The 16072-nt window shown below is 38.9% G+C and overlaps 1 protein-coding gene across 1 annotated transcript in view; it reads right to left on the minus strand.

Annotated features, from left to right (window-relative positions):
- LOC115235467 (RNA polymerase II elongation factor Ell) overlaps nucleotides 1-16072 on the minus strand; it is an 80951-nt gene that overhangs the window by 47795 nt on the left and 17084 nt on the right. Inside the window, exon 2 of the mRNA XM_029807283.1 lies at nucleotides 7507-7554. Coding sequence (XP_029663143.1) covers nucleotides 7507-7554 — 48 coding nt within the window. The remainder of the gene's footprint in view (nucleotides 1-7506; nucleotides 7555-16072) is intronic.

Below are 16072 nucleotides of genomic sequence, written 5' to 3' on the forward strand. Positions count from 1 at the left end.
GAGATTGACGAAAATAATTATTGTTGAAAGATTCATCGCGATGAGACACCCTGTATATACACGTATCCCGCATCGCGTGTATCCTATTTGCAATATCGCATCTCCTTTACGTTAACGCTAACGTTTATATTATTCCGAAAGGGGAGTTAATACTACGATATAAAATAAGCGGCCCGCGACCCAGATTGTCGTTTCGCATCTCTGTTATTCGCTGCTATTATAAAAAAAAAATGTCAAGTGACCGATCTCTGTTATATTTAAATATATTTATATAATGCATAACGAATATACAAAAAAAAAATCTATTCTCTCGCAACATTTATTACGAGATTCGGTATGACAAATTCGATGTAATATCAAAATATTACAATTAAATGCACATCGACTAAATATATATATATATATATAGTTATACCGCGTCATTAGCATATTTCCTTTTCAGTATAGCAACGTTATACGGCCGCCTCTTGCAACAGCCTGGCGTTCTTTATATTTTACATCGAATATAGATAGAATCCTGCTGTCTCTTTAACGTTTCAGCAAGAATATAGGAATGTGCAATCAAGAAATATAAGACGATAGCATTTTTTTTCTTATCGCTAGATCGTAATTTCTACTCTCGTTTAATATCAAATTCATGTAATACTCGTGAATACTCGTGTCGCACAGTTCTTAAAATTAATCGATGCATTGCGTACTGCGTACATGTGACACATATCAGTGAAACAGAGAAGCCGGTGTGTATCGGCTCGTAAAGGTCATCTGCGGAGGCACGTGCACGTCTTCGTCTCGCCGTTTTAATATCAACGTCGATACGCGATCCACGCGCATTCGGCATGTCAGGATAATCACCATCTCTCAAGGCTCGACACTTAGATACAATGATTTTTAATATCCTCGAACAACATTCCAAACCACTACCTTTTACATCGATATAGCTACTAATATATTCGACGCATTCTGAATATAAATTAATCATAAAATAGCAAACTAGATATTTTCGCATTTTACATTTAACAGCGCGTGCTCTCACGTAATATGAATATTTATAAATATATCATATTAATAATCCAAAGAGCATCCCCGAATAATATTACGTCGTTACAACGTTAATTAATTAAGGGAAAACTGGACGGCTATGTCAAAAGTTAATAAATCTAATATATTTCAAAATTTATATGAATTTGATATTGTGCAAAGCATTTTTAGCCTTTAAAAAATTAATTTAAAATTAATAATTAATTTATGAGTTAAAGTAAATATATGTGCCCTGTAGAATAAAATCGCAAAATTGTAAATATAATCTTTTATATCGAACTAATTTTTTTATAGTGGCTGTATCACGAAAATTTTATAATGACTGTACATAAAAAAATTCAGGAAAATAAAAACTCCTCCTCTTAATAATCCTCTTATTAATTATAAATTAGAATTAAAGCTCATCTACGCGAGGCTCGCATAATAGAGATTTCCACGTATTACTTATGCGAGATCACATTCAACCTTCTGAATCGTCCGCGAGCGGACGACCTTCGTTTTAGGGTTGCCTCGCGACGCCCGTCCGCCCGCCTGCCTATCTGATGATTTCAAGTCGACCCACTTCCCATTGTGATGCTTAGATTCGACTGCTAGAATGGTAAGTGGGTCACGCGTAAAAGTAACTGTTATGGCAGCGTTTCGTCGACGTTTCGTGTCAGTTGCGATTGACCACGGTGGGTACCACCTTTATGCTGGGAGGAGCAAGCATGTGTGTGTGTGTATTGAGTGCAAACACAAATTTTACACACGTATTACACGCGCGTGTTACACGTCGCGTAAGTATATAACGAACGGCTCAAGGCGGAAACGTCTATCGCGAAGACACAATTACGCACACAAGGAAACTTCCGCCTCGTAATTCGTCCCTGAAGAAGAATGTCACTTGTCCTCTACTTTTTAGTTAGTCGATTAAAAAAAAATTGCGAAACGATGTCGTATTTCGTCTACTATGCAAAACGCAATAATTATTTTCACGCTAAAATGCTGCGTCTTTTCTCCGAGAGAAACTAATTTTTAAATTAAATTCCATCCGCTCTGATTAAGCTCCATTTGCTCAACCGATATTATTGTAGAAAAGAAACAATGGCATTCTACGGTTATAAAAGGTTTTTTTTTTTGCCAGATATAACGTAATGAGAATTGACTCACGCCATTGCCTGTGCACTCTTGTGTAATTGGTGAAAACAAAGTTTACAAAATCACTCCTGATTGGATCGAATGCCTGATTGTTTGGCCATCGGCGGATCAATAAAATTTCTCAAAGTTCAAACCTTCTTTAATAGCTTTATTATCGCAAATGATAACATCACTGTTTACCGATTTTCTTGCAGTGAATGTCGAGTAGTGTTTATAAATAATTTGAAATTAAAAAATGCTGAATTAAAAGAATCGAATATTCTGTTAATTGCAGACGCGGTCGAAGAAATTAGGTCGAATTATTTTCAGGAAATACGGCAACGTTTCTCACACGGCGCAAAATTACCGAGAAAAGAGCATTTTCCGGTTCTCTCTATCGGAATACATCCGCGATGATTGACAAATTCCCGGAATATGCTCTTCCGTCTCTCGGAAAACCCGAGCGTGAAATCTTTCCGTCAACTGGACATTCTATCGAATCCATGGTATGATACGGCAAAATTCACATATCAAACGTATCAAACGTATTATCGTATGTTGCGTTGACATAAGGCTTCTTCCTCCAATCTCGTATACAAAAGTTACCAATGATATTGGATGTTAGACATTGCCCGAAGAACGTTAAACTTTTTGCATGCTAATTCAACGAAATCAGCTCATGCGTTCAATCGCCCAGTGAAGGGAGATCCTGTATTTTCTCCCAACTTTTTGCGTACGATGACATATGGAAACGGATTCGATGTTATTAGATTAAAGATTAAATTACTCTCGTGTCATCACATAAATAAAAATTTTTATTTTCATGAATTTTTGTGTCGTACAGTTAAAATCGTGGTACAGTCACTATAAAAAAGTTAGTTCGATATAAGATAATATATTTACGATTTTTGAGATTAAAAATTATATTCTACAGGGCAAATCTCTTTTTACTTTAACTCAAAAATCAATTATTAATTTTATACTTTAAAAGGCTAAAAGTGCTTTTTGTGCGTACGTGCGTACAATATCAAATTCATAAATCTTGAGATGTGTTAGATTTATTAGCTTTTGACGTAGCTGAACCATATAATTCTTCCTTAATGGCAATAATGTGACGGCTAAAATCTATATCTATATATAATAATAAGCGGGGCGCTGTAAGAAACCGAGTGAAAGGCAACAATGTGAAGGCGAGCGTTCGCACGTAACGCACACATACATATATACAATCGAGCACGTGCGCGCGCACAACTGTCAGTCGCATACAAATCTGTGCGAGAAAAAATCGTCGCTATCGTTAAACCGTATATTCGTACAAATAACAGAGATTCTTCGCATTCGTCATAAAATTATGCAAGGAAAAGACAAGAGAGAAAAAATCCACGATCTGAGAGAGAGAGAGAGAGAGAGAGAGAGAAAAAGATAAGATGACGTAGCGCGGTATACGTCAAAATCGTGTCGTCAAAGTTTGTACGTACAAAAAAAATCTCCCCTCCTCCCTTTTTCTCGTCCAATCGTCGATTGTCACACACGTATCCTGCCCGATCGTGCCGAGCATTGCTGTTACACATGAAATGAAATCGCTCATTGCGCACGCAAACACATACACAAGTACACATACGTAGCGCCTGTCTGTGATCCAGACGGGTGTTGTGTAGAGAAGGCGCGAGCAGAGATTGGTTCTCCCTGGATACGTCAGCCACGACAAAGACGTCTGCTAAATAGCGAATTATATCAGAATAATCGTTTTATGTTTCTGGTACCCGGGGCCCGCGGCTCCGAAACGAATTTCATTTCACGCGAGGAAATAAAAAGAAAAGAATGGAAAAAAAATGCTCGGGTTTTCTCAGTAGTTCGGGATAATATCGGGCGTAATATCTCTTTGCTCGTACCGTCATACCGAAAGTGCGTCTGTGCGCACATATGCTGCAATTAAGGAGGGAAACCAGTGTAACCGGTGGCTATTTTTAAGGATTTTTTTTTTCTGGTAAATAATTGTTTCTTTTTTTCAAATCACGTTATTAACATCACAAACTACATAATTTGAACTATTTTTTGTGAAATTTTCGTTAGAAAATATTAATATTTATAGCTGTAATAGTCAATAGCGTGAGCCGCCTAAAAAAAAAAACGGGTGCACGCGTAGTGGGCCAACGGAAGTTCTGAAACAAAAAAAACAAATATTTTCTTAAAATATAAGACAATAGCTTCAGTTGCACGTATGGATTTAAAAAAATAATAATTTGTTACAAAATGGCGGACTTTTGAAGAAAAAAGTTCCAAAATCGGTGAGATATTGATCTCTCTGTTTTTTAACATTACAAAAAAACAAATTATTCAATCGAAAATTCCATACGTGCAACTGAAGCTATTGTCTCATATTTTAAGAAAATACTTTTTTTTTTTCCCCAGAACTTTCGTTGTCCCGCAACGCGTGCGCCCGTTTTTTTTTTAAGGCGGCTCATACTATCGGCTATTGTAGCTATAAATATTAATATTTTTTAACGAAAATTTCACAAAAGGTAGTTCAAATTATGTACTTTGTGATATTAATAACGTAATTTGAGAAAAAACAATTATTTACCAGAAAAAGAAATCCTTAAAAATAGCCAACGTTACACTGGTTTCCCCTCTTAATCCAAGACATAATCTGAGTTCATTAAAAAAATTGACAAACAAATAATTTTCCTCGAAATTTTTATTAAAGAAAAGTTGAAACCAATTGTCGTTAGAAAACACAGAAATGAAACAACTTTACAAGATTGTATGTATTTAATTTGAAAGATATATATATGTATTTTGTTTGAAAAATAGCGCTTCTCGCTACTGTATCTAACTTTCAATAATGTCAGAGATTCTGCTCCCCGAGGACTCTCACGAGTTCGATAACGAAATATTCCTGTAGAATAATTATTCAGACATTGAATGTGAGCCCTAAGGCATTACCTATGTGCGCAAAGGTCGATGATGATGCGCGCGCGCGACACACACACACACTCACACACACGGAGCTCTTTAGAATTTCCAACAGTTGGACTGACAGAAGACTGTCAAAGGTCAGAGTGAAGTAAAAGACAAATAAATGATTTTTGTATGGAATGAATGGAAAAGTTAAGGGAAGCAATGGCTCTGCCGATTATCCGGGAAATAAATGAGCGAGAAATTTCTATTAATCTAAGATAATAATGCGAAGAGAAGAGCGATGCAAACCGAAAAGATATCCAAGAAATTGTAAAAGTCCAGTTACATGTTTATTTTCAAATGTTCCTGAAATTCACAAGAATTTTGCTGACAAAGATTTAGCGACGGATCAAAGTTACACATATTTTCTACCGATATAAGCTTTAAGGATTAATTATGATATTGTAATTCACGATAAATCATGTAGCTAGTATCGAGGGTTTCTAAGAAAAAAATCCATTTCAAATTAAACAAAAAAGTTTCTCGAATGAAAGAAACTAAAGTTGGACTTTCCTTGGTTTTTGCTATATGAGATCGATTAAATTAATTTTTTTTACATTATTAAAATTAACTATAAAAGTTTATCTTATCCAATTTGATATCGTACAATCTGTTGCAACATATGCGCAGGTGAATAAACAACGTCTCGACGAGCACATCCGAGAGCAAGGGGAAGCCGATGAAGGACAAAGGGAGCAGGTCAATTACCCCCAGATCATCGAGAAAAATTTCATATCGACGATCAATGATCGCTGTTATTAAAGAAAATACCAGTGGCATATGGCTATTGCAAAGCTCTTCTTAAATATCGTTAAACACAAAGGCGGTTTTTTCCAGCGAACATAAATAATTCGCCTTAATATGCGCCAATCGCGATAATTATAAATTTGTACTAACAATAAGTGGGTAAAAGAGCTGATTTCACCAACCTTGGGTTAATTATAATCTTAATTAAATTTGAATCAAGGTCTAATTGCACGATTTAAGCTAGCATTAAGCAAATCAATTAGTGATTTCGTATTTTAGATAATAAGTAATCGAAAAACGATATACGTAATTACTGTACTTAAAGCATTCTTTTCTTAATTTCTTCAATTCTTCTGATTTCTAATCTGATTAAGCTTCGAAGAATATTTCTGTTAATGCACTTGTGTACGCTATGATAGGATTTAACGCGCGCGCACGGATCCAAATTAAGCTGAATAAAGCGTACTTGATATGAAGTAATGCAATTAAATATTTTTTCATCTTTTCACGATATCAACGAAAATACGCTCGATATTCGAATGGTTTTTGGTCGAGAGATCGAACGGCGGCGGCGAGAGAAAATGGTGTATAACCTTGCTCGAACGACCTCGATCGCCTTCACCGAGGAACCTTCGGTGTGTGTGAAACCATGACGAACACACGCATACACACGATCTCGCGACTGCTCGATCGGCTGAGATCGAACTCTCGTAACGCCACGCCGTTGTCGCGAGATCTCTCCTCACGTGTAATGCGAAATGCGACACGTTGCGATGATGTGAGAAAGATACCCAGATGACCAAATAAAAATTTAATATACGCGAAAAAAATATATGTATATGTAAAGAGTGTTTGAAAAGGATGTTTTAATACATAGAAAATAATATAGAATAAAGTACATATAACATATATGTAAATACAAAAAGTACAGATTTCTCTCTAAAGAGTTGCGTAAAAATGCCGTGAAATAAAATATTCATAAATAATTAAATGACTATTAGCCTATGTTGATAAATTAAGAGAAAAGAACGTCGTTCGCCTTCCTCTCACTCTCACTTTTTCTCACCAAAAGAAAATTTTACCGTGTTTTTTATTTCCCTAATTTTTTTTTGTAATCCCATTCCGGCATTGCATAGGTTTTTAATCAACTATCGAGATTCGAAAGTCTTTTTCGCTATCCATACATCTCGATCATACGAATTTCTAGGACGGATATACACGCCGATTCATGAAAATACAATGTATACGAGATGATTAATTCGTTCCTCGTACTTATGATCGTCGGTAAATGAAAAAAATCGATGTCGGTACGCAGAATATCGAATAACGCTAACGTCATAGGTACTAAATAGTTTCAGAGAAATACGATTGCTTATATAATTAATAGTTTCGACAAATGTTTTAAGAGAGAAAATGGATAGGTGCTGTTTTTCCAGAAACGGTGGAAATTTTTTTTCAAATAAAAAATTAATCACGGTATCTGTTTGCGCGATTAACGTATGTTCTATAACTCTAATCTGTCATGATCTTTACGCGTAGTTGACCGATAAAGTGCCGCTTAATGTTGTAATCACGTACTAATCACGACTTTGACGAATTACACGATAAAATCGATAGAAAGGAAAAAAAATTTCTTTCACTTACCCCTTCATTTTGTAGGAACTGTATTTTAGGTTTCTCGATGATCTTATGCTGAAACAGAAAAAAAAGTCATGATTAATTTTCTCTTTCTCATAAATGTAGATCGAATAAAATGTAGATAAATAATTAGTTGAAAAAGTAAAACTAACAATAAGATTAAGCTGCTGCGCAAAAATATTTTTAAACTACCGCTTGAAAAATTATGATAAAAATACATCATACAAATAGATATCGAACATTGTCGAAACGCCAATTATTTTGAAATCGTTAAAGCACGCGGATATGAAAGCCGAAAAGCGAAGTCGCGAAGAATTCCGGCCGCGGACGCTCATCACCGAAGGCGTTATAACAGCAGTTAATTCGAATGAGGGGTCGATTAGCGTAATTACTCGGTGCCGATTGCTCGTCCAACTTGGTCACGCGTCACGCGCGAGCAACGAGCCGCTGATAATTGACAAAGCGAACGCGTGCGATTAGGCCCGCATAAAAACGCGCGACTGTAAAAACGTGAGATTTTGTGGGCCCGCGTGAAATACGCGCCTCTATCTCTTGGCGATAACCTGAAAAGGGGAAAGTCCGCCGTTCATCTTTGTCCATTATCAAACGCGACCAAGATGTTTGTCGACCGCCACAATTATAATGATAAACTCGCAACATGATAATAAATCGCAACATTTCTTTGCCCCATGTCGAAATATTTCTCCCATTTTCCATCTCAGCAATCACATCTTAGCAATTACTTTGATCTCTCTTTTGAAATTATTCAATCTAATTTAATTTTATCGGAAGCTTATCTTTTAAGCATCTAAAGGCGAGTTTTGCCTTTGTACGTTCCTTGTATATTCGTCGACCCTGTTGCTCGTTAGACTCGTGTGTACATGATTCGCTAATGCCAACGTCCACGTGCAGCAGCGATGCGCTTACGCTATTCGTGCGTATTATAAACCTTACACGGTTTCCACTTATCGTCAGTTTGAAACCTGTCAGGACACAGACGTGCACGCGGCGGCGGCACGCGAGAAAATTAATCGCGTCGCGGAAGATCGCGTTCCCGTTTACTCGGGCGCGCGCCGGGTCGACCAAGATTAACCTGCTACGGGTATTGAGAGATGGAAAAAAAAATGATTTGCCTCTTTCCTGCAGCGCGATCGCGCCCTGTGTGATTTCACATATACTTTCCCTTTCAATCAACCATTAGAGTAAAACAACACAACTCATTCTCTTTAAATTAGCGCGCTTTCCAATCTCCCGCGAGAAAGAAAAATGTGATGCGAAATATTGGACATTATATTTTACGGCAAGTAAAGAAGAATTTATAAATAATTTTGTTGAAAATAATAAGTAATCTCTCTCTTTTAGAATGCACATGGTCAAATTCGCACGCGATACTTATAGTAATATTGATCCTTTGTACTCGTATGCCCGCTCTAAGTTGCTTGGATTGATAATGAGTTGAAATTACTACGAGTGCAGAGAAGACTAATTGTAAGCTATATTTAAAGTAAACAACTTATAACAATGGTTCTCTTCAATGGCTACTTGGTTCTCCAATATAATATATGTTCCAAGTCTACATCTCGAGGGACGCGCGCGAAGCGGTATGCTTTCACGATAATTTCTCGTGATCGGGGTACTTGGACCGACGACCGACGACCGACGACCGACGACCGACGACCGACGACCGACGACCGACGACCGACGACGGTTACACTTTGATGGCCCGCGGAAAAAGTGACGGCATTAGACAACGGCCGAGAAGTCCATTGCGGTCGCGGCGAAGGTTTTATAAGCGGCTCTCTGTCACGCTCGCATGACAAACACTAGTATCGTTGTATATGCCATGTGTGCTCGTGGATTGTGGCGTTATTATTCACGGCGTAATACGGCGAATAATTATACTTCCACGGCGAGTTACATAAACGCAACGGAATAATCGAGCGTCGCCCTGCTCGCCCCGGTCGCTTTCACTCGATAAAGGGATCCATTACAGTTTTAATTATTCTAATAATTCGCCTGCCTTCGGTAGACTCGTTATTCGAAAGCGCGCCTCGAATCGTCGAATACTACGCATTTATTCACACATCAATTTTTAATACACGCGACAGTTTATCGAAAAATGTCGTGAAATAAAAGTTTCCCTTTAGTTTGTATATTGGAAGAAACATTCGTAGGACAAAAGACAGTTGAGCTCAGGCGTTTAACGGACCCTTGTGCGACGCTCGAAAATTAACGATAGTCATCGACTGCAAGCACGCGTGCGCATCCACATGGTGTTAAGAGGACAAAGTGTTTCCCCTCTGAAAGGGGATGTCTTTCTCTCCCGCGGCGAAGTATAAGTGAAATTTCGTCGTCGCCAGCGCTATTGTCGATGCGGGTCGTTGGCCTCAACGGTCGAAAATATGGAAAGGAGAGAAGGCGAAAGGACGATTGAAGGAGCTTACCATCCGCTGATTAAACTCGTTTATGCGAAAACATTTATGAGAATGCAATATTTGATCGCAGAAGAAAGAAATAAAAAAATGTAAGATAACGTGTTTGATTTGATCAGAAAGGTAAAAATATATGGAACGTATTTTATCGTATACACTCTTTGTAAATATATAAAATGCCTATATTTTTCATTAAAAGGCATTAAATTTACAAAAGGCTTGCGACATTATATGTATATATAATTTCCATTTATATATATATATTATTATTATAACGCGCATAAAATTCAAGATATATAAATACAAGACCAGATGTAAATAAGATATAAAGGATATAATGACCGATTCGCAGCAGAGACGTTTCGTGCGCCACAAAAACGACCTCGAAAAGGTTCTTGTTCTTGTCAGCCATTCTCAAACAAGAGAACCTTCTCGGCGGCAGGTCAATAACTCTTCGTCCTGGGCGCAACCCCTCCAACTTCCCCTTGTCTCTTACGCATCGCCTTCTCACCCCCGACGGCGGAGGCAGCGACGGTGGAGGCAGCGACGGCGAGGGCGACGGCGACGACGACGACGGCGACGACGACGACGGCGACGGCGACGACGATGGCGACCCTTTATCCCGCTTTCTATCAGAATTGGATCTCCGATCCGAGTCCATCGCGTTAACAACAGCTCACCGTGTATTTTGGTCTTTACGGGTTATTCGCAGATTAATTATTTGTCTCGTGCGTCACATTCAACTGATGGAGCGATCGATTCGTTAATTGCCAGCAAATAGAGTATTCGAATATCGATTATCGATTAATTATAGCTGAACAGCATGTTTACAGAAATATCTTCCTTATAATGATCGCACATGCGTTTTTCCTCCATTTGATGAGTTGACGTTGAATTATCAACGTTGGCTTATCGCCGCTTAATTAACACGCATTTATAGAGACGCTGATTACTCTTTATTAACGTGAAGTTAATCACGAGCTATCACTAACATAACGCTAATGACCTGTTTATGAGAAAACGACAACAGAGCGATATTTTAGCACGTGTGTTGTTCTCCCGGTATATCGAGAGGAAAACCTGACATTTAGTCGAACAGAGTTTAAAAATATGTACACGCTTAGTCGTGCATGCGATCGGAAAAGGACGAAAAAGCAAGAAACCCATGTTGCGCTTGCGCACGCCTTTTGCACGCCTCGAGGTTTCCACGCATAAAACGTTTATTCGCAGATATTCCGAGGACGTCTGCGGAAATATTTTCTCGAGTTGAGAACGGTGGGAGAAAAGCTTTCCCAAAAAGTAACGTTCAAAAGAGCATCTTTTAACTTTATATAAAAATCGCAACTCTCTTTATGGCAATTCAAAATATATGACACTAGGGAAAAAGAAAAATATTATATATATATATATATTTCAATAGAAATAAATACCAACAGAAACAAATCGGTTTATTTTTTTCACTCAAAACGAATTTTATTTTCTCACATATAAACGATATAGCTCTTTTTATTTATAAAAGCACATTCATAACAATCGCCATGAGAAATCACGGTTATATACATAAAAACAAGTACGCTCTAACTTGCAGCATAACGACTCGGTATTTTTATTCATTCATTTTTTTTTTTTCGAGCGCTTCTTTCAATGAATAAAGGCGAAAGCGTACGCTCCACTTTGATTTCTGATCCAATTCTCGGGGGCAGAGATATCGCGCGCGATACCCATATTAACCTGGCACCCCCACCACGAAAAATCGGGTTCGGCCATAGTGCATAATTAGGTGCTAATTTGTTGCTAATTTATTGCTCTAAGTTCGAATTTAATACGGTGCTGTAGTAACACACGGTGATAAGAAACTACCTAATTAAGTAATTAAACACACAACTATGCGCTACGCCGCATCTACACTCGTGAATAACTCGTGGCCGCGTTTAAACCGTAAAACCGTTCTTATTCATATTAGCCAGTTGAACTATTTTATCGCCGGATAAACGACGTGGAGAGGACGTATTACGGGCTATTGCAAAAACAAAACGTCAATCGCGCGATAAACTTAATATTGCAATTATTACACAACTGATTCCACCAAAATAAGATCCGCAAACTGGTACTAAAGAAGATATATACCGGTTCACGGAAGACTTTAAAGGGCCAAACATCTTACATCGATATGTATTTAGTTTCCGATCAATTTCAAGAAGGATTACATTTAATGCTGACGCAAAGATAAGTGCAACTAGAGCAAAAGCGTGTAATGCTAAACCGATGATTGCCCCACTTTGGTCTACAACCAGACGTTCGCGGCTCGGTGTACGCCCGCGCGGAAAAGAAAGGTGGTTCGCCAAAAATCTCTCGTTCACCGGTCGACTCTCAATTAATTGCTCGGCGCAGGCATAATCGCCTTGCGACGAGAGGCACGGTTGCCGGTTCGCAACAGGTAGACAGCAGCAGGCAGCAGGCAGCACACGGTGCGCTTATTCGCCTCGCCGCGACGAGAAATTCGCCAACACCGCCAACTGGTTCACTTTCTCTCGGGCGGCGAACTCTATAGCCTGCTGTTCATTCTGCCTCCCTTCGTACGTATATATATATACACACACACACACACACACGCGCGCACACGCCCGTACGTGAACACACGTACACGGCACACGGTTGGTGCACGCGGACAACACGTGCACGTACGTATACTACATATGTGGATACGTATGCGCACGCGCGCGCGGGTACCGATCAATTTTGAGACCGCAATTTTACAGATTAGGCTGGAAAATAATCGTCGTGAGCCGTAGGTATTTCAACGTGATTTTAACCCTAATAGGAGACCAATATATTTTTATCAAGCTTTGAAAATTGTATCTATTGACAAGGCGCAGGCATTCATAAGGATCTCGGAACACTCAAAATTAAAAAAGTCGAAAATGTTACATGTAAAGAATTTATTACGAAAACGATTAGATTTACGAGTAATAATTAAGCTCTACGTATTATTACATTGCGCAACTAATTACGCATCCCGATCTTGCAGAAATTAAGAAGCGTTCGCTAATCCTTCGATTCTGCCGCGATGGAGCGATTCGTTTGGCCGCAATCGATTCATAATTCGATCATAAATCCGCGAATGAACTTGTATCGATAAGTCTTACACGCGGAATTTACGCGCGGTGTGCACAGAACGACGAACGACAAACGACGACCGGCAACCGGCGAACCGGGTTTTAAAGATCCGGGCGCCAAGCAGTGAGCGTCGTAATCAGAGCGATTAGGCGTGGCCGCGATAAGCGCCTAGCCTAGAGTTTAGAGTACCGTTTGTTCGTTCGTTGCCTGTTTAAACGCGCGCAGCGCATTGTTTTTAGGTCTCCCGGTTGTCTGTCGTCACTTTCAAACGTATGCCTTTCGAAATGCATTCGTACAAGCCGCTACTTTCTCGTAGCTTCCATTCCTGATCTGTCTGCATCATCGATATCTGCCGTTATTTTCCTTCACAGCTGCCAGACTGCAGGAAAAATTACTCCTATTTTGAAGAGACTCGTTAAAAATTACTTTACAATTGCACAGTATAGAGATAAAGTTTACATTGAACATTTTTTAAAAAAATTAGCTTCCGTATCAAATTCAATAAAACATAACTGTAAGAATAAAAAAAAAAAAAAAAAAAAAAAAAAAAAAAAACTGAGTTTTTTAAAAAAAAAAAAGCACTCAATTCAGATAATGGAATGACTTGATCGTACCACCGCCTTCATCTTCGCGCGCGTACATTNNNNAAAAAAAAACAAGAGAATACTGAGTTTTATTATAAAACTCATGCTACTCAAATTTCATTATTTTATTAAAAAATGAATAGTTATGATTTTTAAAAAATGAAAAGAGTATGACAAATATATTGCGTGAGTAAAGATACCGGAAGCTTCTCGATACCGTGCTCAGTTACGCAAACGATACGAGGCAAAACGATAGGTACATGAAGACTATCAGTCGTAATTACGGGATGCTCGAGGCACCCCGTCGCGCGATCGAAACATTGTCGTCGTCAGCTCGAACTCTCACAATGAGCCGCGATAGGTTTCGGACTCGAGATCGGGATGATTATGCGTGTCTGTAAATGTCAAACAAGTTTTGCGCACCGCCCTTAGGAAAAGAAGAAATTGAAATTCCCTACTCGACCAATCGATTGCCGCGATCGAATAAGCCGCGCGAGTTGGCGAAAGAACTGGCCCTTCTCGAGGGCAAAATCCATTTTAATTCGCTTCGCGCATAAAAAGCGGAATATCCTGAGAGAAACGAGCGAGTAAAAGATTCATGTACCATCACGTCGGCAAATTGCAGAAAAACTATAGTATTTAAAGCAAATTATTAACGCCTTATTTAGTAAAAAAAACTTGGCAAAATCAATATTTTCTCTCTGTGAACTTTTTTATTCTTTTATTTTTTTTATCTGCGAATTTTATTTTATCTCGTTGTTGTATAGTATACAATAAAGTCTCTCGTCTGCCCCTCGATGTAGGAAGGCAGAGGCTCGTTGGATGGGAAAGATAAGGGTGAAAAAGAAGAACGGCATCGATCCTCCAAACTGACGACGATACGATTCCACGACACAAATTAACAAAACTTGTTTCGTGTTCCTTTCTTCGGTAATCTCTCTCATCAATTACCATATTAATACGAAAAATATCTGTGAATCTGTCGTCTGATTTTTGCGAAAAGAATCCAATTTTCATTCTAATACGTTAATACAAAGTTCCTATCTTCTATTTAATTCTCTCTCTATAATTTAAATTTCACAAAGAAAAAATTTATATATGTATAAAACATAAGATTTAATAATTTTCAAAGATTTATATTTAAAAAATCTCTCTCTCTCTCTCTCTCTTTTGCTTTCTTTCTCTGCTATTCAATTTTGCATATTTAAAAGAAAAATCGTCCCAAACTTTATATCATGTATCGAAATTCTAAAGAAAAGAAAACTCTAGCTTCATAAAAGTTAAACGTCCAAGCGTTTTCGAATATCCTGTAAAATGGCACGCGCGCGTTTGCATTGTGTTTTTTACCGGCAATAATTGTCGCAAGGTTGTAAATCGTCGCGGAGCGTGCGCGAGATTGGAGATAAAATAAATTTACCGCCTTCGCACAACGCGATACGATAAATAAATCGCGCAATTGCGTAATTCGCGGGGACTTTACGCGATCATTTCCCCGGAAATATTTCCGAGTAGAAGGAGCGTAAGGGAAGAAAAGAGAAGCAAACACGCAATGCGACGTAATTCGCTACAGTTAATAATGGCGATCCCGTTGTATAATTTTTACCGTCGGTGTGGACGAGCGGATTTAAATTACCAGACGGCGCGGCCACGACAATCGAATTACCAACAAGAGCACACAAACTCAGTTAGCTCGGGACACAATAGACTCTGGCTGCCCTGTCGAGACGACGCCCTTTTTTATTTCTCTCTTTCCTCGGTCGGCGAAAAAGCGTCTCGTAGAGTAGAGAGTAGGTGGAGGACAAAGGCTTGTGGATGATAAGAGGGAGCGTGCGGGACTGAGGAAAACGAGGAGCAATACGGAAAGACTGGACAATCGGGAACCATTATTCGTGCGTTACCTTTTTAAGGGCAGATGGACAACATAGAAAGAAGGAAGGAAAAACTACCAGATACGGGTATAACGACAAGGACCGATTGACACGACGTCTCTCGCTTCTTCGAGTCGAGGATCTCGAATCGTTAGGCGGAAAGCTCTCGTCGACTCCGTTAAACCCCCGTAACCCTCGTAAGCCCCGTAAGGTAGATGTAAAGTCCTTTTCGCGTATACTACGACTCCCATTCCCGAATTTGGTCGTGTCGATGCCACATCGACGACTAACTGCGCATCTGTGTACTCACGTTTGTGCCACGCCGAGTACCACCTGCCCTGTAGGGGCGTGTTTATGCCACATTGAACCCGGCCATTCATACATGGGGTGCTGCTGCACTCTCTACGAACGTCACGCGCACCAAGTTTCTCTGCCTCGGATTTCATCTTTGCGTAACGAAACGCGTTATGTTGACGGAGACTTTATATATAGTCTGTTGTCTTAGTATTTTTTTCCTCTTCATTGTCCAAGACAATTGGCATTTCGGTGTCTCGTAATAATAGTGCGGTGG

Source organism: Formica exsecta, unplaced genomic scaffold, assembly GCF_003651465.1.
Source record: "Formica exsecta isolate Colony F162 unplaced genomic scaffold, ASM365146v1 scaffold222, whole genome shotgun sequence".
Taxonomy (NCBI): Eukaryota; Metazoa; Arthropoda; class Insecta; order Hymenoptera; family Formicidae; genus Formica; species Formica exsecta.